The sequence below is a fragment of the Monodelphis domestica genome, chromosome 2 (assembly GCF_027887165.1).
Source record: "Monodelphis domestica isolate mMonDom1 chromosome 2, mMonDom1.pri, whole genome shotgun sequence".
Taxonomy (NCBI): Eukaryota; Metazoa; Chordata; class Mammalia; order Didelphimorphia; family Didelphidae; genus Monodelphis; species Monodelphis domestica.
In genome coordinates, this window is record NC_077228.1 from 197,614,514 (window position 1) to 197,642,470 (window position 27,957).

General features: G+C 42.4%; 2 protein-coding genes across 10 annotated transcripts in view; one reads left to right on the forward strand and one right to left on the reverse strand.

Moving 5' to 3' along the window:
* FBXL20 (F-box and leucine rich repeat protein 20) overlaps positions 1-14,270 on the forward strand; it is a 95,087-nt gene extending 80,817 nt beyond the window's left edge. For both annotated transcript variants that reach the window (XM_007482320.3, XM_007482319.3), the window contains exons 12-15: positions 2,629-2,673; positions 4,754-4,810; positions 5,677-5,889; positions 7,099-14,270. In XM_007482320.3, coding sequence (XP_007482382.2) covers positions 2,629-2,673; positions 4,754-4,810; positions 5,677-5,889; positions 7,099-7,206 — 423 coding nt within the window. In that variant the 3' untranslated portion in view covers positions 7,207-14,270. The remainder of the gene's footprint in view (positions 1-2,628; positions 2,674-4,753; positions 4,811-5,676; positions 5,890-7,098) is intronic.
* On the reverse strand, positions 4,705-27,957 carry LOC100017736 (transcription factor CP2-like protein 1). 8 transcript variants are annotated; one of them, XR_008916374.1, is made up of 18 exons: positions 26,635-27,948; positions 26,015-26,166; positions 25,041-25,114; positions 24,282-24,387; positions 24,031-24,137; positions 23,081-23,233; positions 22,778-22,888; positions 21,074-21,171; positions 20,740-20,794; positions 20,205-20,298; positions 18,751-18,841; positions 18,181-18,263; positions 17,323-17,468; positions 17,036-17,087; positions 15,912-16,130; positions 13,334-13,413; positions 7,132-12,160; positions 4,705-5,156 (listed from the first exon to the last, which is right to left on the reverse strand). XR_008916374.1 is itself a non-coding variant. In XM_016430491.2 (15 exons), exons 1-15 carry the CDS (start codon positions 26,715-26,717, stop codon positions 16,087-16,089), a joined length of 1,449 nt encoding a protein of 482 aa, XP_016285977.1. In that variant the 5' UTR covers positions 26,718-27,948; the 3' UTR covers positions 14,968-16,086. The 8 variants fall into 8 exon arrangements, 2 of the variants coding, with proteins under 2 accessions (XP_016285977.1, XP_016285978.1); XR_008916373.1 differs by having other exon boundaries at positions 13,334-14,931; XR_008916372.1 differs by having other exon boundaries at positions 7,132-13,413.

The window sequence follows — 27,957 nt, forward strand, 5'->3', positions numbered from 1 at the left end:
TTATGATGTCCATTGTAATCCTTAATCTGTGTATTCATTCTGCATCCATACTGAAAACAAAACTACAGGTAGGGAGCTTGTTCTTAACAGCCATTGCCCCAGCTCACAAAGCCCACTCCTTGGGGTACCTGCCATGACGATGAAGTGATAAGGGAGCTAGATGTGAATATACTGGTGAGGGAGGCAGGGGAGGTGTGGTGTTTTTATTTAGTCTTTGCAGTTTTTATGTAGGGTGCTGGTCATAGGTTATAATTAGTCTAAATGGTTATTATATAAGGGGACAAGCTGGAAATTTTTGCAGCGATCTAAAGCCAGATGTGGGAGGGATGGAATAGGAGAGCATTGTTTGCTATTTATGGGTGGGGGGAATGGTTAATTTTATTGGAGACAAACCCCATGATTGGCTCTTGGGGAGAGGGTGGAATTGGACCATCTTTGAACCCTCTGATTGGTTACCCCTTTAGGTGTGCCACAGCCCCACTTTGGAGATCACTGTACTATAATATAAAGGGGTTGCAATCTTCATAGGTGGAGGAAGTAAGCACACCAATGAAATCACAGATTCTTGAAGTAAGATAATTGGAAACCTAATTTGGTTGTCTTAGTGTTTGTAATGTAAATTGAGTGCTAAAAAGAAATACTAGGCTTTAAAATAGGAAGACTTTTTAGATTTTTTGTACTTTACCATTTTGGAATGCTTTGTATGGCAATTCTTTAAAACTAGAATGCCTTTAACTAGTATAATGGCATGTGTTAAGGAACATTGACTTTTAGGAACAATGATGGAGTATGACTTGAACTTGACATCTATAAATTAATGGAAATCACTAAAAATAACATATACCCACATCCAAGGAAAGAATTTTTACAAAATTCTTCATTCTTGAAAGGATTTCCTTAATAGTAAAGTTTTCAGTGCTCAACAGTTTTGTGCTGTAATCTATCCTACATTCTCTACCAGATTGTCTTCTTTATCATCCCTACTCTTTCAGTAAATCTTCAATCTCTCCTTATCTGCTAACTGCTTCCCTGTTGTTCCTGTTCCCCCTAACCCCTAGTCTTTAAAAAATTCTCACTTTATATAACTATCCTTGCTAGCTTCTTCCAATATCCCTCTCCTACCTTTCATGAAACTCCTTGAATAAATCATCTTAATCCATGTTTCCACTTCCTCCCTTCTTACTCTCCTCTTCTGCAGTTTGACTTCCATACTCATCATTCCACAAATAACTGTGCTTTCTAAAGTTATCAGTGATCTCTTAATTGCCATATCCATTGGCATTTTCTCCATCTTCAGTCTTCTTGAACACTCTGTAGCCTTTGACACTCCATTACCTTCTCTTGTAGGTCTTCCTTCTATTCTCCTTCTCTGTCTAATTGCTCTTTTTCAGACTCTTTTGTTAGATCTTCCTCTACTATGGTCCCCAAACTGTAGTATGTACTCAGGGTTCTATCCTAGACTGTCTTCTCCCTCTAAACTACTCTAGCTAGCTACCTTCAGTTTTCATCTCTATGAAGATCTTTATCAGGTCTCTCTCCTGACATCTTTGAATCATCAGCTGCCTATTCATACTTCTCAAACTCATCATTTCCAAAAATGAACTAATTATCTTACCCCTAAAACCTTCCCTTCTTCTGAACTTTCTTGTTACTATCAAGGGTACCACCATTCTACTAGTTACTCAGATTCACAACCTCAGTTTATCCCTGAGTCATTCACGTTCACTTCACATAGCCAGTCTTGCCAAGTTATATCATTTTTCTTCAGAATATCTCTCATGTCTCCTCTCTATTCAGCTGCTACCCTTGTACAGGGCTAAACTATTATCTTGACTATTATAGGAGCCTTCTTAGTTAGCCTCCATCCTCTACTCAGCTACCAAAGTGATCTCTCTAAAGTGCAAGTCTGACTGACCATGCCACTCTTCTACTCAGTAAACTTTAGTAGCTCCCTTTTAACCTCCAGAATAAAATATAAAATCCTCTCAACTTTTACAGTCCTTTATAACCTGACCTGTTCTTATAGTTTCCTTTTTTTATCCAGTGACATTGGCCTTCTTGCAGATATTCCTCATACCCAGTATTTTGTCTCCTAACTCTTAACTTTCTACTGCTTCTTCTCCATGCCTCCAAATACCCAGAGTTTTCTGCCTCCTGGCTCCCTTTAGGACTCAGATCCTCTCTTATTCTGCAAGAGGCCTTTCTTTCCCAGTCACTCCACAGTCCCCCACTATTAGTACTTTCCCTCTGAAAATCCCCTTCCATCCACTCTGTATATCTATTATGTACATATTGTTTACACATTGGCTTCTCCATTAGAATATGAGTTTCTGAGCTTAGGAACTGTGCTTTTGCCTTTCTTTGTATCTCCAGCACTTTGCTTGGCACAGGATAAATAATAAATGCTTGCTGACTGACTAACTGACCTAGAACTGGTAAATGATTCAGTGCTTCAGATTTGAGACATTTGAGGAATCCTAGTTTCATGAATGTCCTCCAAAATGCAAAATCACAAGAATTGAACTCTTAAGGATGACATTTAGAATGATGTCATCTCTGATATTCCCTTGGGTTCTATGAGTTATTTTAATCCTTTTCATGTTCTGATATTCTATTTACACTTTGCAGAACTGCCATGAGCTTGAAAAAATGGACCTTGAAGAATGTGTCCAGGTAAGTAGACTGGATCTCCAGCACTTTGGACCATTACCCAGAATGCTGTAGTTTTGCAAAAACTACAAGGTCCAAAAACCACATTTTTTAAAATGCCTAAACTTGTTTGAAGGTGATATTGAAGAAACAATCATATTGTGTGTTCTGACTTTTCCAGGCTTCAGGAAATCCCAAGCCCTAAACATCTGAGGCTGCACAGAGTGCTGCTCCAGAGGTGGAATTTCCTTGACTTTCTATGACAGTTTTTTACAGACACTGATAGAAACTATTTAATTCAAGATTCTTGTGGCCATTAATAGATGGAGCAGAGCGAGTATGGTCCTATCAATGATCCAGAAGAATCTGGATTCACAATTTGAGTTGGACCACATTGGCATTAAGTAACTTGTAACAAGTCACTTAACTTTATAAACAGTTGCTGATCTGAATCACTAGAGGGAATTCTCATACTGGGAATTCACCCCACTGATGAAATCACTGCTATAGACCCCCATAGTGATTGAATTTTTCAGGAAGACTAAGGAAGAAAAGGAATGAAAATGGAAAGAGCACAATCTGCAGTGAGGATAAATGCTGGTATTTGAAAAACTGTTTTATTAAGGAAACATTTGGGAAACATGGAATGAATATGTACAAGGGTTCTTACCATCTAGAACTACAGACATAACTGTGATAGGAAAGTCATTGTGACAAGTGTGGAGGACAGGTGGCAGAAAGGAACCAATGACATGAGAAGTTTAGGGCAATATGGGAATGTCAGTAAGAAAAGGCTTCATGATTTATTAACATTTGAATTAGGCCTTGCAGGAAATTAAACATCTACACATTGAAGATTGAGTTGGGAGATATGAGAGAATAGGTAATGAAGTTTGCTTTGTGTGAAAGGGAAAAGAAGTAAGATAATCTAAGAACTGTGACTGGAGCCATGTTGTAAAGGTCCTTGAATACCAGAATCAAGAATTTATGCTTTATTCACTAAGTACTGTATTAGGAAACCATGAGTGGTCTTTCATAAAGAGAAGAGTGATGTGATCAGAATGGTACGTCAGGAAGAGAAAACTTGATTTTTTTTTTCTTTTAAAAAGTAAGAGTTGAGCTTATATATGGACATTTTTAAACTTTCGTGGATTTACCTATGTGGCAAAAGAATTCTAAAGAATCATCTCATCCATTAGGAAAAATTATTGACCATATAAATCCTTTCTGATTCTAAATTTGTAATACTTTAAATCATTCTGTTTCAGAATTAACAATGTCAGGTCCCCATTTTGCCTCACCTTTCTCTAGAACGGCACCTTGATATGATTAATTGCTAATATTACATCTCAGCCATTTAGAGAGTAATAACTATTCAAGCTTTGAAATTTTAAATCCTGGGTTTCTGCATACACCCCTAATGCTTTTTCGTCAAATAGTTCAAGATCTATGCGTGTTTTAGTAACTATTTTTTAATCATAAGGACACATCCCCTTTTTAAGCTATGTAGTCAGAAATGAAATGTCAACAAGGCTTATTGTTCTGCTTGGAAAGAACCTAACCTGTAGGGTGAGTCCTGCAAGTATGCCTCTCTACTCTACCAAACAGAGCCAGGAATTTGTCTGCCATCCCCTCCCCTGATTCTGACATATTTATCAAGGTTTGATATTTAAATTAGTATTATCATGGCTGCTGTATGATAGCCTAACATCCTCTACTGACAATCCTTTGAGGGATCACACAGACTGCCTTCCCTTCTTTGTTCCCCTATGCTCATTAATGTCAGCTCTCTCCTTCCTGGCTGTCCCTGAAGAAGTCCCTCTGGAACCCCTCATTTGTTAAACTGTTCATATTAGACTTGTGGTGTGACCCCCTACCTCCAAAATTAATTTGTATGTGTTTTCTATTTAATTTCATATGGACACATTCCTCACCAATAGAATATAAGTTCTTTGAAGGCAAGGGCTTTTCCATTTTGTCTTTATATTGTTCATCTGTGCCTCCCTCACACCTAGTATAAAACATGAACCCAGTGAAAGATTAGTGCTCAGTGAATTAAAAAAGAAAGAAATCTAAGAAAGATTTATTCCTATGTTTCTTTCAGATAACAGATAGCACATTAATTCAACTCTCTATACACTGTCCAAGACTTCAGGTGTTGGTGAGTTTGATCTGCGTGTCTCTTCTTCAGGACCAGTACCATGAATTTGCTTTCATGAGAACGATGCATAAATTAGCTGCGTTTTTGGAAAGAGGTTTTTTTTCCCCCTCCAAATTGCCTACTTATAGAGTGCCAAGGGAAGACCTAAATGAAGGGGAAGATAAGGGAGGAGTTGGAAATGTTAAACATATCCTGCGCCAGCTTGGAGACTGAGATAACTGACATGCAGAAGCTGAGATGTCCTCTGCGAATTGTACTCTACTGTGAATGTTAAATATTCAGCAACCTGGGGATGAGATGGCTTGAACATAGCTTGAATGGCTTCTCACCTCCAGGTCAGAGGTACCTGAAAGAAAGAACAAAGGAAATAGTGCTCATTTTTTATATGTTTCCCATAAGAAAATCTGTAGGATTCTGAATTTCATATAGAAGTATTTGAGGGAGAGAAAGAACCAAGGATTTAGGAGAAAGAACCAGGGATTTAGGACAGGGAGGTAGAGGGAAGGGTTGAGAGGCTATGTAAGGTAGGACAAAAGGCTTGTTACTGATAAAGCAGAAAGGAGTCTTAAAAATTAGTCTCATATATTTAAAAAATGCCCCCACAGAGACCTCAGGTATAAAAATTGTCATCAGTTGATACTTACTATATATGTGATTCTTTACCAGGTACCCAAATTTTAGTACTAATTCTTAAGAAGTGACCCACTGGCTTAATTTGTTCTAGAAAACAGAAGACCTTTTTATGGAATTCGTATTCCTAATTCATGGACTGGCTCTGTTGTGTATTACACAGTACTCTAAAAAGATTCTGATTTCCATCTAGTAATGAATTATTTCAGCCATCTCCTTGTTCTATTTGGTTCTAGAGTCTGTCTCATTGTGAGCTGATTACTGATGATGGAATCCGTCACCTGGGGAATGGGGCCTGTGCCCATGACCAGCTAGAGGTGATTGAGCTGGACAACTGTCCACTAATCACAGATGCATCCCTGGAGCACCTGAAGAGCTGCCACAGCCTTGAGAGGATAGAACTGTATGATTGTCAGCAAATCACACGGGCTGGAATCAAAAGACTCAGGGTAAGAAGCAGCAGTATCATCCTCAAAATTCTTGTATACTTATTACTGTACTAATTGTTCTCCAGATTTGTATTTATATTTTAACATAGATCAGCTAGAGGAGAGACCATTACGAGAGTGCAGCCCAAACAAACTGATCATAAAAATACTCTGTATTGGATTTGAGAATTTAGTATCACTCTCTTACATAAATAACAAATATATGTTAAGCACTGTGTGCAAAGCACTATACAATGTGCCTTTGGAGGTATTATCTAATAAATGGAGATAGTATAAATATTAACATATGTTAAAATAATTGTAATCCAAACTAACATTTTGTACTTCTTATTCTGTGGGTGAAATAAACTCTTAACAAGTAGATTAGATTAGGGGAGACTTCAGAGAGGAAGGAGCAATTAAACCAGGACTTAAAGGATGGGTAAGAGTTTAAAAATCCAATTTTGTGATGTAAAAGTATTAGGAATCATTCATATGTAAAACTAATCTATTGTAAGTATTGGATGGAGGTGGGAGGGACTGAGAAGAGAAGAAAGGTTTGGAAACCTCGATCCATTCCCGATTGATTTATTAGCACTCATCTAGTAAAACAGTAGCCTAAAACTCCATTAAGAGTAGAACATCCTCCTTCAAAGAGTGCTTGACCTGCCCATCTCTCTTCTCAGGCTTGATGGACTAAGAACATGCACTTATTCAGGTAATTTCCATTTGAGAAGTACAATTGAAATTGCATGTTACCTTTTCAACCAAGAGAAAAGGAAGGCCACTGGCCAACCAAAATATTTACTGCCCACATACTTAATGCAAGCACTTCAAAAAAGGCAGTTATAGCTTTAGGGGGGGGGAAATCTTGCCTATAATATTTGTGTAGAGTTTTAGCATATTTATAATAATTATTGTTAATTTTCCAAGTTTAATTTCTTCTAAATTGCTTGTTTATACTCTAGCCACTTCCTTTAGGGTGGGCATAAATATTTAGCCAGATCTCCTTATTTTATTGATCTAGACACTAAGGCTTTATGAAATTAAGTGAACTTGATCCTGGTTGCAGATTATTTCAGAGCCTAAACTAGAACTAAGAGCTTCCAGCTCTATAGTTCCCTTTTCTTTGTGCTGCCTTCATGTCTATTCAACCTTTGGTTGTCTTTCTAAAAAGTTTCATTGTTCTATCTTTCTAGTCCTCTCAGTAATGTTTCCGTCTTGTTTCAGACCCATTTACCCAATATAAAAGTTCATGCCTACTTTGCACCTGTCACTCCGCCTCCATCAGTAGGGGGCAGCAGACAACGCTTCTGCAGATGCTGCATCATTCTATGACATTGGAGGTGGTCAGCCTTGGCGAACTAAGTATTTAATGACACTTCTAGAGTTACCACGGAGTCTCTCCAGCGGAATCGACCCCAGTGTTCTGAGCAAGGGCCAGAATAGAGGGCTGTGTCCGGATCCCCCAAGCCACACATACACATGCATAAACACCCACACCGTCCACTCCAGCTGATGTACTCTGTGACAGTGGGACTTTGAATCTGTGTTGGCTTTTTTCTGACAGGTAGATTGGTGTAACTTAAAACCATTCCTACTGGGCATGCTCAGAAGAGAATCACAGTCCAAGGTGGGGGGCGTTCCAGCAAACCCAGGTTCACTGCTGCTGGGATTTGTTTGTTCTTTTGGTTTGGGGTTTCTTTTGGGGATGTGAGAACACTAATGAGAGCTCTCCAAAGAGAAGGAGAGTATGGACAAATACAGTAAATGTTGCATCCAGGGACCAGAAAGAAAAATCCTTCCTCCCATGAGAGAATGAAGATGGCAGCCATCCATCAAGAGACTGTATTACAATGCTTCTCTACTTCCTTGTTTGCATACCAACATGCTGAGCATGCTCATATCGAAGGCTCATCAGTTAGAATATTCAGTTCAGAGATTTCCTAGATGGTCACAGTGATTTAACTTGAAATCTCTGATATCCAAAGTTGTTTCTTTTGTTCACTTATTCATTGTGTGGTTCTCCCTAGCTGTTTTCTGTGTGTTGGTCTGCGTCCATGTCTAAATTTTTTCTTTGTGTTGTTTGCTAAAGCATTCTTTCCATACTGTCTCTTGCCTGCTCACCTGCTGTCTTCCAATTTAAAGTTTTCCATTTGGGGTGACTTAGGTTGAGGCTACTGGATACTTTTTAAAGAAAAGTTATTTATTGGTAAAAATGTTTTAAAATTCCACTTTTTTATCATTAGAAAGACTGCCTGAGGCTGTCTGAGAAGCTCTAAAGAGCAGATGAGGGGAAATGAGCTGAATCTAAGCTCTTGCCCCTTCTTTATGGGAACAACTCAGGTTTTTGCCTTGTGAGTTCCTCCTTAAGAGAACATAGTTTTGTGACCTATGAGACATAGGTGGCTATGTGCAATAACGTCATGCTCCCTATGTTTTCTTGAGCTGAATCCCATTAATCACTTGAGTGTCTTGCATAAGGCATGAAAGAGAGTGGTGTTTTTAGAGCAGAATTGATTGGGGAAAATGCCAACCCTTAGCCTAAAAACCCCTGGCCCCTCTTTGAATGTCATGCTGTGAACTGAGATTTACATAAGTTTAACAACATTGCAAATTTTCATGATGGCCAAGTGTTTTGTCTCAGAATACTGGTAGATGAAACATTGCTGTTTGTGCTGCCAATTCTTCTTATCTGTCTCTTCTTCTCCTCCCACTTTCTCCACCCCCAACACCTTCACCAACTTGAGCCCTATGATAGTCGTGTGTGGCTATTTGAATTTAGGGTCACCAATTTTAGGTCTGATGTTGGTAGTTCAAAGGACCAGCAGATCCTTTTCAAAGAGGTCACCCACAGTCTTTTGTTGATATACTCTCCAGAGAGTCATGTGGGGTTGGACTCTTGAGAATTCTGGGAATAGCCTCCACAAGGCCTAAGATAATTAGTACAGATGGGGGTGGTCTTTGGCCCTACTTACACATTGTGCTTGAGAATGAGAGAGAAAGATGTTCAGTGCTCATGATTAAAAGAATTAACAACAGAGCATGACCCTCCACATCTAGTATCTGATGGGAATAATACTGTACTCTTGTGCAGAAAAATTGGGGGAGGTTGGGAAAAGGAGTTAATTTTCTAAAGCACAAGTAACAGATTTCTAGACCTTCAGATTTGGAGCTTTTTATTGTTGGTTTACAGGAGTTTGCTTTTTCAGTCAAGATAGACTTTTGTCATCTTCTAACTGATCTAAGCAGCTCCAAGGGTAATTTTTCCCATTTCAGGTGATGGCTCTCTTGTAAGACCACCAGCATATGTTGAACTAAACTGGGTCTTTTTTCTTCATTGATTAGAAAGGCATCCGTAGATGAGAGTGCTAGGAAGGAGCCTATGACATTACCCACCATTTTTATTGTGTTTAATTTTGATTTTGATCTTATTTTGCTCAGAACCTCAAAGAACTTTCTCTCTTCCCAGTTCCTCATTTTGGGAATACCTAAAAAAAATTAACAAAACTTAACCAAGTTTGTAAAGTGACTGATTCAGCAGATTTGGTAGTTTCATTACCATAGCTGATGACATCTTTGTATTAAATTTTTTAAAGTGTAATGGGGAAAGGGATGCTGAAAACTAATAGTAACATCATATTCAAGGCCCTTTTTCAGAAAAAATGCTTATTGTTCAGGTCTGTTCCGGTTCATTGTTTAGGACCATAAAATTCCTTACCAGTCCACTGGGGGAGGAGAGAAGGAAGAATGTGGAAGTGGGTGGTAGCAGTGGACCTTATTAGGCCATCCAAGGCACATTCTGAACAGATGTCAATTTGAAACACTTACCCCCAAATCAAAATTATTCCTTTTCAGGGGCATAACTTCTCCTAATTCAGTAAGTTCTAACTATGGAAATCTGTCTCAGGTGCAGATTAGGACTGATTTGTCTTGATCTGGTATGCCTTGCTGTAGAAAGGAGAGTGCCAGTCTCTTAGGAATCATGGGGAAGAGATCTTGAATGAAGCTTCTGGTATATTGTTTTAAGTCTATAATGGGTTGCACTGGCCAATTTAATTTAATGCTTTAAGCATTAGGATTTAGACTTTACTTATTTTTGGTGACAACTGTGATCCTTTCAAGCTTGGAAAGAATTCTCATTAGAATGCTTCAGAATGATTATAAAGAGAATCCCTTTGCCTTCATTCAACTAAACCCTAAAGACTTGGAGAAGGCTATCATAACTTTTAAAAACATAAGATGTAATGATCTTACCTTGATTGGAAAGAAGTGTGAATTGATCATTTTTCTCATTCACCCATAACGTAAAATCCTATCAATGACTATGATCTTAAAAGGTCTTAGGCCAAATCCTTCTTCCTCTTAAACATGTGGCAGGCCATTCGCCTGTTTTTGCTGGCCCTCTTAGTTACCACTTGTAGTAGAGAACACAGGATCTTGAATAACTCAAGAGTTCTTCTCCTTACAGAATTGGTTTCAGGGCAAAAAGAAACCCTACCCAACTAAGTTATCATAAGCCAGGAGACATTGGTGCTATTCCAACTGAAGTGAATTCATGAATGTCAGTCATGAATTTTCTGATTGTTCTTTTCTACCTATCACCATCCCTCCAAACTTTAACCAAGTAAGGCCCTCTTCCTGATTTTATTTCTATACTTCTTCTCAAGACTTTTTTTTTTAAGCCATTGCCCCTTTTCCACTCTAAATAAAATTTCTGCCACATCCCAACAGTACTAAAGTCATGTCAGTTGTCTCTAATGCCTTTCCCTCCAATTTATTCTTCGCAAAAAAATAAAAAAAAAAACTGACCAAATTTGGACTCTGCCATTCTCTGGTGAGTTAGACCATTTTTCATTAGGTCTCAGGTTTGCTTGTTGAGTTAGAATAAGCTTGAAAGCAAGCCTTTCATTGGATTTATCCTAGGAGAAAGGGTTTCTGGCTTCAGTCTTGTTTTTCTTTGCAATATTAGAACTATGATGAATATGAAAGTACATTGTACTCTTATTTCTCTATATGTTATTTCCTTCTATTCTAATTTCATCTCTAACATGATATTTTGGGATACTGCTATGTTAAAGAGATTTTTAAATAATCTTTGTACATTTCCAATAATCTCCACATCCATTAGACTTATTTTATCAGATACAAAGTCAGAAACTTGTTACATGTTCTTTTAATCATATATTCCAGAAAGATTCCTCTGAAATATTTTTATGCAATCTTCATCCCGATTGTGTCCCCCGCTGAACATTAAAGTATAACTATAGTGATACCAAATTAACCAGAATTTAAAATATAGAAAATGCACCAATTGTAGGACAGGGAGGGGGTTTAAAGGTAAGATTTTTAAAAAAGTACCTTGAAGTTGAATGATGGGGAAACAGCAGCATTTTGGGTATTATAAGCTGTAATGGGGAACATCTGTGTGTCCTTATTTGCTTTTTTTATCCCTATCAACAGTGTGTCAAGAAATTTAATAAACTTTTGGAAGATTTCTTTTTGTTGTTGGGGAGAGGGGTTGGAGGGGGTTGTAAGGAGGGAAAGTTATTAATGCATTATGATTGAGCCCTGGCCACTATCTAAATCGCTGCTGCTACCCCATAGACCTCTATCATTAATTACTCCACCATAGGGATAGATTGGAAAAAATAAATGTTGTGCAACCATTATTGAAGGGTAGAATGAGAATATGGGTGATGAGGATATCAATTTTCATTGTGTCCCTCTGCTAACAGATGATCTGTAGGAGCTTCTGAAGCTTTTCAGAAAGATTGTCTCCTCCATCAACTACTTAGCTGTTCTGCCTTGTGTCCCTCAAATCTGTTGATTATAGAACCTTTGGGCAAAAATAAAGTGTCTGAGATGTAGATCTTGAAGCAGAACTGCCCAGTGAGGTCTGATAACTCCAAAGGTCTCCATTGGGACACAATGAGTTCTTAGCATGGTATTCTTTTCAGAGTTCCTCATTTCTCAGTATTATTTCCTCATTTCTGCTCTTTATAACTGTCATCTCAACTTTGGGACTTTGTGCTAGAGAATTTCAGGAACTAATCCCAAATCTATACATTGTGTCCCAATGGAGTCCCATTTAAATTTCAGCAGCAAGCGGCTTCATTATAATTGCACATAGATGTGGTATTAAAAAGTTATGTTACTTTCATTTCTGGCTTCTTTATGTATGTATATGATGTATAGTCACATTTCAAACTATAACTAAACCACAGTGTCTTCTTGGCTGCATCATTGTAGGGGCCACCAGGATTGATAAACCCATGTGAGTCTTCAGATTCTGTAAAAAAAATTGCCATATGGTCATTTGTAGTATGACTATCTTCTAGAGTCTTTTGCATTGGGTTTGTGCTTTTTGTTTATTTTTGTTTTGGTTGGGGAAGCATTAAGTTAAGGAAAGGAGCAAATGACTGTTAGGGTGTCTTGCCTTAGGGTAGAAGAATCTACTCTTTGGGTCAGTTCCTGGCCTGGAAACACCCAATATCATCAAATTGTAGATAATTTTCCTACTTTGTGATTATTTCCTTTTTCCTACCCCACCAACCCATTTGTCCGTTTCATACTAAAGTTATTAATGAATAATAATAATTTCATTCCCTCTCCTCCTTGATTTCTTTTTTTTGTTTGTTTGTTTGGCTCTCCAGTCTATATGTTGGAGGTTAGAAGGGATTGCTAATCAAGTGATATTTCCCTATAAGTCCTAGCTGTGTCAAAATTGGTACAATTGAAATAGGTGGCAGTTGGGAGCTTCCTACTTTGGGATCTGGAAGAATGTAGGTTGGCTAATCCTCACAGTATGCTACCTTCTGAAAGATTTTTTTTAAAGCCATGTCCATGCTTTCCTCTAAGGGCCCTAAGAAGTCTTTAAAAGAGATGTAGTGTCCCAGAAGAAAACTGCCCCAAACATTTCTCCCACAGCAGCTTCTCTTGCCTACCGACACTGTTCTCAAACCCACACAACTGCTGCTCATGTACATATAGGTGTGTCTGTACACACGTATGTGTTTCTTATCTTGGCCCTGATTTCTTGGCCCCTGAAATAATGCTTGTTACTCTTTGTAAGGCACTGGAGGATGAGAAAATAAAGTCTTAAGCCCTACTTTCAAGAGCTAACTGGCATGATTTGACCAGTTATACTTTTTAAAATTAATATTTGAGTTGTTTTCTTCCTTTGTGCTATATAACACTGTAATGAGCAAAACTTTTGCTGCTATTTTCCTGGGTTTGTGTATTAGGATGTTATTCCTCTGTCCCAAACCCTTCTCCCCATACCCATAGCCAATACTCCCCCCACCCCCACCTCAAATAAGTTCTTTTATATGTCACTTGGCTGTTACTTTCTGAGTGACCAGGGGGCTTGATGAGGAGAGGTAAGCCTGAACTCTGATGTTTTTTCAATGAAACACTAACCTCTTATCCTTTTCGAGCCAACTGGCATGTTTACAAGACCTACCTAAAGCAGCTTCTTGAAGTCTCCTGCCCTGAGGAAAACATGTCCAAGCTAGCCCCTACTTCCTCCTTTTTTAATGAGCTCTAGAAGAGATAATAGCAAGTGAGAGAGGAGGATGTCAGTGGTGTCAGCCTATCTATCACCATACCACGTTTAACTTCCCAAAGACAGCTATGGCTTTATTTTCTCTCTTCCTGGAGGTTGTTCCTAAAAAGCCTGGCAACTCTGCACTAGCCAACTAGTCTGTTCACCTTTGCCCATTTTACAGTGTCCCCCAAGAGCCATAGACTGAGAGGCCTTTCTTGTGCAGGGCCTATGAAATTCTGCTGGGGGAGAGCCTCTGGGGGCAAAAGGCAGACAAATGGTGCTGTTGGGAGGTAGTTCATCTTCACCAAACCAGGATATGTTTCAGTACCTCCTTCCACCACTACCACCCCCACAAACATACCCCTCATTCCCCCATTGGAAAGAAACAGATTCCAAACATTCCTGCCACCTGAAATTTCACAGAATCCTTTACCCAGAGTGTTTTTTCATGTGCTGAGAGTTGCTGTTGAATTAATATTTCTCCTCCAGGTACATTCACAAAGCTTTCTTAACCAGTTGTTTGAGGCTGCCATGGTTCCCAAAATGATAACTTTTACTTAATACAAGATTCCTTTAGCTGTGCACATGGCTGTGTTTCTTTCCTCCCAATTATTTCAAGGTCTAGGGTTGGGGGGAGGGCTATTTAAAAAAAAAAAAAGAAAAGAAAATCCAGGGTTTGCAATAGAGTATTTCTTTTGCTTTCATCTGATGAAATCTTTGGATTTCAAAAAAGGAAAAAAAAGGTTTTTTTATATATAAATATATATATAAAGTAAATTGTTATGTAACTATTATTGTTTCATGTATGTTCTAATTTTGTTTTATGATGTAATTAAAGGAAATAAGCTGTGAAGACTTTTCATTTTGCTGCGGAAATGACCTGAATTGAGTAGTGAGTGGTTCCTGACTTTCAGGGGCTTTAGAAATAGGAATGTAGAGGAGGCTGAGTGACTGGCTCAAGTACATTTTATTTAAGTTCTGAGACTGACTTTCATGGATTTATTCTCAGGGAATGGATAATCCAATAATTCTTATCCTAATAAAAACTACACCAGAAAATAAAAGGGCCCTTTTCCCCAGTCTTCTCCCAAAGGGTTTATGGGTGGTGAAAATTAGGAGCATATTGGGCAGTCAGCAGCAATAGCAAAGCCTCCCTCCCTCCACACTGTCCCCTGTAAAACCATTGCCCTTAGGTGAGAAACGTATTTATCCTTGTCTGGCTGTTACAAAAGGGGAGGAGAAAGTTTGGCCTACAAATCCAGTCCAAGCCTTCCCTTCCTATCTTAGTTTTCCTCATCCATTTCAGTGTTCTCCCATAGAATGGGGAAGATTTCTGACCTTCAGAGGTAGCGGGATGGAGGAGGCAGGACTTGACTTTTGAGTCGAGACAAATTCAGGTCCCAGTTTTGACATTCATGACCTTTGGATAATTAACTTTACCTTTCTCTGTTTCCTCATCAATTAGTGTTGGACCAGATCTAGCAGCGGTGTCGAATTCAAATAGAAATGAATCCCTGTGGGCCACAGTGATTTAGAAAACCACAAATCGGTACTAGATATGTTGTATTTTTATTTATTTTAAACATTTCCCAATTACACTTTAATCTGGTTCAGGCAACATTGCCTGGTGGGAGGCAAGTTTACCACCTTTGAGCTAGATTGCCTAGGGGTCCCTTTCAACACTGAATCTATAACAACAACAACAAAAAAAAAACTAGCTGATTTCCACTTTCTTTCCCCTATCAGTGGCCACATTTGCTTGAATGGCTTCCAACCCAAAGCAAGCAGCCAGCCATCTGATAGGGGCCTAGACTGACCTCAAGGAAGTCTGATCAGAGGTTATAGAATCATAGATCTGGCCAACTGCCTCATTCTACAAAGCAATTGGTTAATGGCAAGGCTGAGACTAGGACTTACAGACTACAATCAGTGTCTTCGTTCCCTATGTCATGCCTTTCCCGAGTATTACTTTAGACTGAAGCAAATTCTTTAGTGTCTCTGTAAAGAATTACCCAAATTCTTTTAGAATCCAAAGTTTTAAAATTCAGTCATTTGAATGTTGCCAGCCAGTGAGGAATGAAAGTTAGTTTTACTTGCACATGCCAAAAAACAAATAATTGTTAAGGATGCTTTCTTCTCAGAACTAAGGGATTGGGAATTTGGCTCTCCTTTGCCTGGTTCTATAGTGTGATAGCATGTTGAAGTACTAGCCCCAGAGGCAGATGACTGAATCACTCAAACCTAAGTCACTGCCACACAGCCAGCACAATAAATAAAGGTTTTCTTTTGGTTGTCTTTGGTTTTTTAATGGACTTAGAAGAAAAAAAGGGTAGGGCACAGAAGGCCAGTTATTGAGTATGTACAGTGATGTTGATGGGCTGTCTCCTTTACATGAGGATTTGAGATAGACCATCAGAAGGCTAATTCACAGGGTAATCCTGTACCTGCTACAACCTGGGTAATGCCAAACCTTTGAGCATAGGACTCTGCCTACCTTCCAAGTTTGCCCTGTTCTCCAGGAAAAGAGGAGCAGAAGCCATTGTGACAGCTGTTTGACACATGCACCAGTCTCAAGTATTGGGGTTTTTTAACCAATTCTCTGGTCACAATTAGGGCCTGATGTAGCTGTGTCCCCAATGCTTTGTTTCTTCTGGTCTTGACTGGAAAGTCTATTGAGAGCCTAACTCAGAAACAAGTGGTAGCCATCTGGATTCTGTACTGAAAATAAAAAGTAAAAGGGGCAACTTTTAAATCAGTATCCTTATCCTCACAATCAGTCCATTGCTTGACCTCATAGACCAAATAGTATCCCTGGACATGAGACTATAAAAATTAACCCAATACCACTTTCATTGATCTTTCTCCTTCCTGATTCCATTGATAAAATCCCACCTCCAGGAAGCTGTCCTTTAACACATAAAGCACACAGTAATTTAGGTCCTAATTTACTTAATGGCTGAATTATGAACCTCCCAGACCCTTAGTTTCCTTGTCCATAAAACAGATATAGTTCTTGCACTACCTAGCTCACAGGATCACTGTTCTCCTAATCTACAGTGTTCTCCCCTTCCTCTGAGCTAAAAAAAAAAGTTTAATCTTTTTTTGTCCTTGACATACCTTGGGAAATCTGGTAAATCCTGTGGACCCTTTTCAGAGTAATGTTTTTAAATTAAGAATTCCCATTCTAGATCATGTTCTGCAGTGAGTCCTTTGGCACTCCTATAATTGTTTTATGTTGTTAGTACTCTTCCCCAGATCATAGTCTAGAGAGCAGCAATGTGGGAGTGGGGAGTGATGCATCTGGGCTTGTGTAAGAAATACCAGTGAGGAATTCGCTCTACCAATGGTGTCTTAGAAAGTTGCCTGGCATGCTAGTAGTTGAGGTGAACTTGCCCTAGATTCTCATGCTGTGACAGGGGAATTCTGATCCCACTCTTCCTGATTCTACCATCAGCTCTGTCTACCCCACCACCACCCTATCTTATGTTTCTGTTTCCCTCTGCTTCATACCTCAAATACCACAAGCATTTATTTAAATGTTTAGGATATATCCAGAGTACAACCATTTCCACTTTAATTCTCAAACTTTTAGCCAGCCTGTCCCCTCAGTGCTCTTACCTTTCTTCACCACAGCCACAAAATAGGATTCATCTACCAGATTCTGGACGACCTGCAGAGGGTGTCCAGTAAAAAAAGGAAAAATTGGTTTGCATTGTCGCCTTTACCTTATCCCCAAGTCAGGACAAATCAAAACAAACTTCAGCATAAGAGCATTTGGATTAGAGGGGAAATGCCCAAACCTTAGAATAGGAGTATGAGGGTACCTTAACATCTAAAAAAGGCAGGTACTCATACTCCTGAGGAAAGGTATGGCGATAGAAGAAATGAAGCAATGAACCCCCTACCAGGTCACTGATGAGTACATGGATGCCAGTAGGGCCTTCTCGAAAGAGACGGTAGATTTGATTGGCTGGGAGAGACAGGAGTTCAGCCAGTTTTCCAGTCAGTTCAACAGTGCTGAGCTCCTCCAGATACACCTGTTGGTAAGACCCTAGAGGCAGGGGAATGAGGACATAAGTGACCCAAGGCCCAACCAGGGGGTTGGGCAGTAATCTGAGATTGGGTCAAGAAAAGCAGAAACAGCTTGAGGAGGCTCGAGAAGGAAACCTAGGCGCTGATCCCCACCAATTGGCTTCATGTAGTTATCAGAAAAGAAATGGCCTGAGTTCTAACTTGTAAGACCCAGTCCCTACCCTCAAGGAACTTCCATTCTAGTAGGAGTACAGTATGTTCCCAAACTACAAATGAGAGTTTTAACATTGCATAGTAGGATATTAAAAGAACTATATATTGGATATATAACATTAGAATCAAACTGGTGGATCAGGAAGAACTGCCTAGAGCAGCAATGGCAAAGTATTGGCACACTTGCTGGGCTGGCAGAGAGGGAGCAACAAGGGAAAGGGCTAGACAAATGGTATTGAATAACTTGTCCAGGGCCACAGCTAGGAAATATGAGGTCAGATTTGAACCCAAGCCTGGTACTATTCACTGTGCTGCCCAGAACTTGACTTCTTTTTAAGAAATAAAGACACCTGAGGTTCTTGACGACGCTGCTGGTAAACTAATATTGGATCACAGTGAGGACAAAAGGTATTGTTCAAACCCCAGCCCCATTCCCATCCTATAAGCAAAAGGAAGGGATTCCATGCCAGAAGTTCCACCAGGTTGGGAGAAAAAAGCAATGGAAATGGCATTTGTACCTGAATCTGGATTCCGTGGGGTCTCATTTCCCGGCTTCAGGGCCTCTGAAGATACATACAAGGTAAGCCGAGGACGAATGGGCCTGAGCCAGAGAAAGGACCTATTAATCTCTCCCTTCCCTACAGTCATCTCCAACCCTCTTCAAGTAGAAACCGTAAATGATCATCTTTATGGCTCCTGAAGTGACTCTACAGGTTTCAAGCTAGGACCAGCAATAACCAACCTAGTAGGTAACAGTGAAAGATAAGGGAGTTCAACTTCCCACCCCTACCTCAGGACTCAGTAATTGCTAATTGATGCCTTTCATCAGTCAACGTGTCTATTGTGGGCCAAGCACTGTACTAAATTTGGGTCCCTATTCTGAAGGAACTCACCAGTCTAATGGAGGCCACATGCAAACTGTGTTATGTTACAAAATTAGAGATAATCAACAGAGGGAGGGCACTAACATTAAGGGGCTTTCTGCAGAGGATGAGACTAGCTGAGATTTGAAGGGAGGAGGGTATGGTGAGGGAGAAGCCCAGCAAGCTTTGAGGAATGCAAGAAGTGGGCAGTACAAGGTTTAATACCTGGCCTTCAGGATGTTGGAGAGACGGATCCCATCAGCTGCTCCACAGATCTGGATGAGGTCCTGACGAGAGAGTTTGAGCAGATCTGCACCTATGAAGAGGAGGAAGGAGGGATAGGAAACATGGGCATCTTTGAGGAGGTGGGAGAAGCTGACAGGGAAGCCCCTGGATGTCAGAAATACTTGGCTTTGTTGGATGCCCTGGCATAGACTCTCAATTTCCAATATTAAAGATTCATTCTTAATGTTGAATGTTATCTTCTTGATGGCAGGCCCTTTTTTGTCTTTGTATCCACAATGCTTGGCACTTCGGAGTTGCTTAATATAACTGTAGGGAACTCCTACCCATGTAGGTCTGCTCAGTCTTAGAAAGTTACTTAGAATACTGAGCATGTAGGTGAATTATCTTGGCCCACACACAGGACTCAAACTTGATAAGCATTAAGTGCTATTCTGTGCTAGGCACAGGGCAAAGTACTGTGGAGGCAAAAAGTAGTTCCTGTCCTCAAGCAGCTCGGTCTAATGAGCCTACCTGACTGAATTCAACCCAACTACAAACAGTAATCACCACCTAATATATGTCTGCAAAGTGGTTTCTTTAGAGCATGACCTCCAGAACAGTATAATAGGGTATATTTCCTGTAAAATTGGTCACTGAATTAAAGACTGAGGAAGTCTCCAATTAATATTATGCTTTGAAAAGAGAATTCTGCTTAGTTATTAGTGTAGGCAGCCAGGTGGCCTGGGGTTTATAAAACTTTAGACCTGCACTCAAGCCTGGTCTCTGACACTAAGGAAGTCCCAGGGAATTCATTTCAAGGCAACTCAAACCCACAGAGGAAGCTTCATTTCTCTGGCCCTCCTGCACCTTTCTGCCCCCAGAAGTGGATGGGAAGGAGACAAGATTCTTTTGGTTGGCAGGACTGAAAGGTTTAGTAAGGATCTAAGGTATTTGAGATGATGGAGTGGATGCAAAGATGATGGAGTTGGCAAAGGCATAGCAGGAGTGCTATCGGGGCGCCAAGGAGGCTGCTCTGTTCCCCTTCCCTACAATGCCTACATACATTTTCCACATGCTCTTCCTCCCTTCATTCTCTGGGGTCCTCTCTCAAGGCAGCTTGAAGGTGCCCACGATCTCCAAAAGGTTTGTCAACTCTGGGTTAGGGTGCTAGACTTGGAATCGGGATGACTTGAATGTAAATCCTGGGTCAGGCATTTATACCTGTAGGACCCTGCACAGTCACAGCTTCTCAGCTTTAATTTCCTTATTTATAAAATGGGAATAATAACAGCACCTATATTCAGAGTGGTTGGGCAATCGAACATGGAAAGTGGTCTGCCAACCTTCAAGTTCTATAGCTGCTAAGCAGTGACTATTCATATACTAAGCCAGGAAGAAAAAGGAGAGTTTCTGTTCCTCTCTTGCAAATCATGGAGGCCGGGAGACAACCTCACCATTGAAGTTGACCAACATCCTACAGTAGCCAGAGAAGCGATGACGGTGTAACCACTGCTGTGTCTCTGAGATAGAAGCCCCAGGGCTGAGAGCCTGAGAAGGGGGGAAGGAGGGAAAGCATGTCTTTTAGTGAACAGTAATGAAGATGCTGAGGAAAGCTACCCATGGGCAGATCCTTGCACCTGGCTCTTGATTGGAGCATGGCAAGGCAAAGAGGGTTGGAGTGACCAGCAAAGCTGGGAGGGCCAGTTGGGAAAGGACTTCAGGTTTGGTTTTGTAGGCTGTGGGTTGGTCCCGTCTGTCTGTCTCTCCGTCTCCCTCCATCCTCTCCCCATGCCCCCTCTGTAACTAAATGGGGACCATCTGCTTACACTGCCTACCTCCCAGGCTGCTGTGGCTTGGCAAATCTTTTTAAAGTGCTGTAGAAAATTATGTGAGGTATTAGTACTTCTGCCCAAGATTTCGGGTCGGTGCCAGGCGTGGCCGCCAGAGGGCAGGCAACACCGCCGAGAGAGGGGATGAGAGAACATTTACCTCGGCGGGGCTGTCCACTGAGCTGTCCAGGGAGAAGGGTGAGGAGGAACAGATCCTGGAGGAGAGAGCAGACAAGACTTGGAGGGCCGGCCTTCTGTGGCACTTCGCCTCCGTGCCCTTGGGTAGGAAGAGGTTACTGATCTTGGCAGCCTGGAAGCACTAGGAGGGTAGGGCCCAGGTCCAGCAAAATGTGCTCAGTCAATTGGGGGTGGGGGATGAAGGAATGAATGAATGTCATTTGCCTCCCCGCTGCCATCACCCTTGACCTCCCACCTCTGAGGGACTAGAGCAGGGGATGACAAAGAAATAGTTGCTCACTACCCTGTTCACACACCTCTCTGGGGTCAGGAACTTGAAAGAATGGGGAGAAGTCAGGCCAGGAGGGCTGGGAGAACCATGAAGACAAGTGGAGGTCTCAGGCCATGGTGAACACTGCGGGAAAGGATTAGAGAAATTTAGAGGACCTTTGAATTGGGGTTTTGGAAAGGAGAAGAACCCCTCTTTATCTCTTGGCCCCACCCTGCTTCCCTCATGGACCAGGTGTCCATGTTGAGCCCAGTTTCATACCATGAGGGGTTGGGGCAGGAGTGACCACTTGGAGAACCCAGTCTAGATTTAAGCCTTTGGAAGCTGCAGAAACACTCTTCAAGTTCAAAGATTAATATGGGGGGCAGCTGGGTAGCTCAGGGGATGGAGAGCCAGGCCTAGAGATAGGAGATCTTGGATTCAAATCTGGCCCTAGACATTTCCTAGCTGTGTGACCCTGGACAAGTCACTTAACCCCCATTGCCTAACCCTTACCACTCCTCTGCCTTGGAACCAATACACAGTATTGATTCTGGGACAGAAGGTGGGTTTAAAAAAAACCAAACACAAACATTAATGTCTCCAGGCACAGTGTCTCATTTCTTCTAGACCCCTCTGTCCCAGGGAAACGGGCTTTCCTACCTCCTTCCACCTGTCCTCTCCCCATTTTTTTTCTCCTCAAGAAACAAATGAATAATTGCACTTGTCTCCTTTGCTGCGTGGACTTCAAACTGCATGAATTGAGGTCCAATGAGGAAAGCTTTTGAAAGGAAAATATCTTCCCCCCAAGTATCTCCTTGCCCCATGCTTCCAACCCCCATCCCACCTCACCCCTCAGTTGACTAGAGCCCTATGCTTAGTTTAGATTAGGGTTTTCTCTGACATACTATGTAACCTGGGAAAAATAACTGATGCTCTCCAGTAATTATTATGTTTTGTCTGACTTTTCATGACCCTGTTTGGGGTTTTCTTGGCAAAGATCCTAGGATGATTTGCCATTTCCTTCTCCAGCTCAGTTGACCAATGAGGAAACCAAGGCAAATGGGGTCAAGTGCTCAGGCCAATCCAAGCTAATCTGAGACAGATTTGAATTCAGGAAGAGTCTTTCTGACTCCAGCCTTGGGACTCCATCCACTTCACCACCTAGCTGCTCCATTGACTCTAGACCCATTTTCGCTTTTTTTAATTCCAAATTTAAATTTCTCCAAAGAACATTTCTATGTACACAGCAGAACTCCAAAAGAAGATTTCACAGGCAATCAGGAATATCCATTTCCCATACCAGTTGCTTTTCTTTTTAAATAAATTCTATATGTTGCTTGCAAAACTTATCTTCCTCATCTTTGCTTCCTTCCAAATTTTCTGCCTTTTTCTTGTATGTATTGGGTTTTGTTTTTTTTTAACCCTTACCTTCCATCTTAGAATCAATACTGTGTATTGGTTCTAAGGCAGAAGTGTAGTAAGGGCTTGGCAATGAGGGTATAGTGACTTGATCAGAGTCATCTGGCTAGGAAGTGTCTGAGGCCAGATTTGAACCCAGGACTTCCTGTGTCTGGGCCTGGCTCTCTATCCTGAGCCACCCAGCTGCCCCCATATGTATTATTTTTAAAAGGATTCAATGTGGGCCTTGTTTTCCCTACTGCTTTTTCATCAAGCCAAAGGAAGCCACGGAGGTGTTAACTTAAAATTTGCAGCCCGGGGAAGGGAAGGGAAGGTACACAGCTGTACACACCTCTGTAAAGACAGTGGTCTCATAAGCTGGCTGGTACTTCTCTCTCTCTTGTGGTGGCTGCTTCTCAATCTTCTCTCTGTCTGTTTTCTGCTTCCGATCAGCCCCTTTAGGCTGCAGAGGAGCCCAGGGGAAAGCCTCAGAGTCCCATCTGTTACTCCTCCTCCCCACCCTGCTCTAGAATAACCAGTCCACAAAAGGGAAGGCCACTTCTTCCAGAGGTCTAGTGGGACAAGGAGGCATAGGGAGCCAGAGACTGAGCTAGGGTCTGAGGAAGAGGGGGCAGTGTCAGACCCAAATAGATACCTTGAAGACTTTTACAAGGCAGCTGGCTGAGTGCAGATGCTCTGTGGTCATTCCCTTGTCACCTGGTTTGAAGGTGTCGATCTGGATGCGGAATGGGACCCCCTTCTCCCCACCATTCTTCCGAGGAGTGAACTCTGTACTGATGCAATTAACCTGAGGTGGAAGAGGAAGGGCATGAGAGAACAAAATTTCAGGGCTTAGAATTCCTCCACCCGGGAGAGCCAGAGAATAGTCATCTCCTGGAATCTGTGAAGTTAAAAAAAATAAACTTAATCTGATAAACGTTTCTAAGTAATGGTTTCCTTCATAGTCCATTTTGTTTTTAGACAGTTGAATGTATGATTTTGGAGAGTCCTTCCTCTTCACACATACACACAAATGGTTAAGAATGACCTCTCCTCTTCTCCCTCTTGGGATACTCTCCCTGCTCTTGTATCTATCTCAGGATTTTGTCTCTAGTGTTGTGAGGATCAAATGGGATAATGGTCCAATCATTTTACAGAAAGAAACTGGGGCTTAGGGGGTTGTTACTTGCCCAAGGTCCCACTGATATAAGTGTCAGAGATAGGATTTGAACCCAGAACCTCTGTTTATGGCATTAATGATTTTTCTGCCTTGCCATACTGTTATTTCCCCAGGCTATTTGCTAGTCAGCAACCCTAGAACCCAATTTGTCTTTCACACCATTTCACCTTCCTTCTCGAAACCCCATTGGCATAACCATCTACTACTCAGTACCCTTTCCCTGGGGAAAGGGCATCCTTTCCCAGCATGCCACCCCAGTTCTAGGCCTACCTGGAGCCACCAAGTGCCTCTGAGCTCCTCCAGCACCATTCTTCTGCCAAGTTTCACATACTTTCTGGCATTGTTTTTAGGCTGTTAGCATCTCACTGTAGCCCATCCCACCACCCAGCCAGGCAGCAACTAGAGGGCTATCCCCTAACCCTGACCTGCAAAAAGAGAGATGTCCTCTTGGCAGGGTCCCACAGAAACTCCACCGTGTTAAGGAAGGAGGGCAGTACCTGGGGCTCCACCACCCCCACCGATAGGGGCACGTCTGTAGGACAGGGTAGACAAGCACCAAAATTAAACCTGGATACAAGAGCAGCGGGAAGCAGCAGCGTCCCGAAAGCCCCCGCCCTCCCCAGTAGGACAGTATCCAAAGGAGCCCGTCAAGTCTTCCCGCCTTCCTTCCCCTCACCGATATCCAGTATCCTGTCCCCCGGACGACTCCACCGCCAGCCCTCTAGCTGCTGTTGTTCGGTGTACTGCAGGCGGCGGTCGTGGAAAACCACACGTACCACACTCTGTGGACCCCAGACCCCCAGCTCATTAAAGCGCGAGCATTCCAGAGCCCAACCTTCTGGAACCTTCTGTTCTCTCCCTCGGACTCAAATGACTCCTCTCCCACCCCCAGGACAGGCCTCCAGGGATAGAACGTCTCCTTCCTCATTTGCCGGGGAGCCAACGTGTTTGTTTGCAGATGTAGAGGTCATAGTTGTGCCTCTGAGTCAGAAGGAGCGCTCTACGGGACCGGCTTTGTTTTACAGATAAGGAAACTGAGCCTGGGCAGCGGTAAGCGACTCCCTGGTTACATCACTAGTGAGTGGTTTGAATCCTAGGCTTCCTCCTCCTGCACCCAATATTCCCTCCACTAGCCTGCGTATGCGGCCTCTGAAGTATGGCGTCCAGTGCCCAAGATGGCGGCGGAGTGAGGGAGGAACACTGGGAAAGGTCATTTCCTGTCTAGCTGGTACTTGATTTAAATGGACATTTACATGACATATGTAAATGGTGTAAAAACCCAGTGGAACTGCTCGTTGGCAGAGGGGAGATGGAGGGGAGGGAAAGAGCATGAATCGTGGAACCATGGGAAAATATTCTAAATTAATTAAATAAATTAAAATTTTCAAATAAAAAAATAAATGGAGATCCAGTGGTGAGAAGAAGAGATGCTCACCTTCAGCAGGCGAGGCCACTGGGAAACATCGCCCAGTTTGGGGTTACAGAGCATGCGGACCTCGTAGGATTGCCCTGGAAGAGGAGTCACGCTTGAAGCAGGGGGAGCCGTCTGAAGATCAGAGAGGATCCCCTCCACTTCCCTTGCCCTTTCAGTCCATGCCTGGGCATCGGAGGTGGACCCAAGTCTGTCACCTCCCTGGAGCTCAAAGCCACTCTCTGGACTCATCGACTCCCCAGCCCCAACCCAACTCATCCCAGTGTTTGAAAGGTCCCCGTGGGGAGCACTACTCTGCAGTTTATTCTTAGGGGTCTGGATCACTGAGAGATTAAATGACCTGCCCAGGGTCAGAGGCAGTATTTACCAAACGATAAAATCTGATTTTTCAGTCTGATTTTCTAACTCCAAGACTGACTCTCTCTATATCCCCTATATTAATGTCTTAATAATAATAATTCCAAAGCAGCTGGGTAGCTAGGTAGAGAGGCAAACCCAGAGACAGGAAGTCCTGGGTTCAAATTTGATCTCTGACACTCATTAACTGGGTGACCCTGGACAGGTCACTTGACCCCCATTGCCTAGCCCTTAGCACTCTCCTGCCTTGGAAACACAGAAAATAAGGGATTTTAATGATGATAATTCAAAAACATAAGTAGCTGCCTTACGTCAGAGTGCCAGGTACCACACTAGGTGTTAGAAGTACAAAGACAAAATAACTGACATTTATGTAGCACTTTGTACACATCATGTGCTTTAACACTTTCTATGACCTTACTAGGAAAAACAAAAAAGATGCTGTTATTAGTCCCATTTTACAGATGGGAAAACTAAGACTCCTGACACCCAGGGTCACCAGTAAGTGGTAGAGGTGGGATCCAAGCCCACGTCTTCCAGTTCCCATATCTAACGTCACAGGACTACCCTGCCCCCTGGCAGTGTAGCTTCCAACGCCCACGTCCCTGCATCAGTTGTACCCTGGTTCAGGTAGGTGAGGGTCTCCTCATGTTGCTTGACAGCAGGAGAGGTGACAGCACAGAGGACATACTGGAAGACGGGACAGTGCATGTCTGAGGTAGAAATGCTGGACGGGTCCTCCTGCTTCAGGTAAGGCAGTGCCAGAGACTCTCTGTTGGGGCAAGATGGACATTCTCAGTGGCTCGACCAGCTCCTGTCCCCAACCCCTCCTGGCCTTGGCCATCTTCTTTCTCAGGATAAGATCAGGTCTTGCCTGAGGAGGTATGAAAGGAGAGGAAATCTTTAGGAAACGCCTGGAGATCCCCAGAAATCTGATGAAACCTCAGAAGCTCCACCACCTCCAAGTGAACTTGAAACCCAAGAGGGTTATTTCTGCCCACCTTTGGGCCCCCCAGAGGACGTGCCTCCCTCCCCTCTAAAACTCCCCGTCCTGTTCTGCAGATGAGGGACTTTCGGGCCAATGGGGCACCCAGAGAAGGCAGGGAGGAAACGGAACGACACTGGGACTGGCCTTGGGGGATCCAGGTGGGTGCCCGAGCAAATGCCTCTACCCTCTGCCACAGCTGGAGCATGAGGGACAAGAGACCTTGGGGGCATTCGAAGAGGCAGAAGCACCTACCTGAGCAGACTGCTAGTGGGACAGGGGTACAGCTCCCCTGGGCTGGGCCACAGATGTTCTGGTTGGTTGTGCCAGAGTAACATTGTGGGCAAGGGGAGGACAGTGAATGGAGGAAGGCAGCGATGATGGCAAAGGGAGCCGGAGAGGAGTAACTGCTACAGAGGCGCCAGAACACCCAGGAGGTGGAGGAGAGTTGGCTTCCACTGGGAGGAGCCCCACTTGAGGTCTCTTGCTTTATAGTTCCTGGGAAAATAACAGATGGGGTGGGGCCAAGCTGAAGGGCTCAGTTTGCCTGCCAAGCAGGAGCCAAGACAGGCGAGAGGCAGCTGAGGCTAGGGAGAGGCTGGGAGCCCCTATCCCCAATAATTATTAACCCATAGGGAAGGCTGGATCTTGAGATGAGGAAAACAAGGTTACAAGGACTCTTCCTATGCTGTGTCACCTAGCTGCCCCTCCAACTGATTTTCTTGAAATGCAAATCTGTGTCACTCCACCTACTCTATGGCTCCCAGTTACCTGCAGGATCAAATATAAACTCTTCCATGTGGCCTCAATTTTTCTTTCTAGTTTGTTTCACATTACTCACCTCCTTGCACAGTTCTGTCCAACCAAAATGGCCTTCTTTCTATTCTTCATACATAGCACTCCATGTTTGCACTTAATTTCATTCAAAGATCAGCTCAAATGCCACACAAGGCAGTTTCTGATTCCAGCAGGTGCTCCTTGCCTTCCCTCTCCCCAAATCATCTTGTACCTATTCTATTTTGTAGATCTGTCTACTGAATCTATCTGGCTATTGAATATCTATTCTTCCTTCTTTCTTTCCTTCCCTCCCTTCCTTTCTTCCTTCCTCCCTCTTTCCTTTCTTCCTTCCTTCTTTCCTTCCTTCCTCCCTCTTTCCTTTCTTCTTTCCTTCCTCCCTTTCTTCCTTCTTTCTTTCCTTCCTTCCTCCCTCCCTCCTTCCTTCCTTCCTGTCTGCCTGTCTATTGATCTATCTATCTACCTATCTGTTTGTCTGTCCATCTATGTCTGTCTAAATATTCATGCTGTCTCTGAGGGTTAGATAGATAGCTCCTGGATGACAGCTCTGGTTTTGTTTCTGTCTTTGTATCCCCTGGGTTTGTGACTAAGCCCAGGGTCACAGAGCTAGGGACTGAGGCAGAATTTGAGAGGGAAAGTAAAGTATCCAAAGTGTGTAGGGAGAAGAAGCTGAATTTGATCCCAGAACTTCTGCTGTTAAATTCAGCTTTCTTTGACCATGCTTAACAAATGGTTGTTAATGGACTGTTGCCTCAGTCTTATAACAACCAGGATATATTAAAG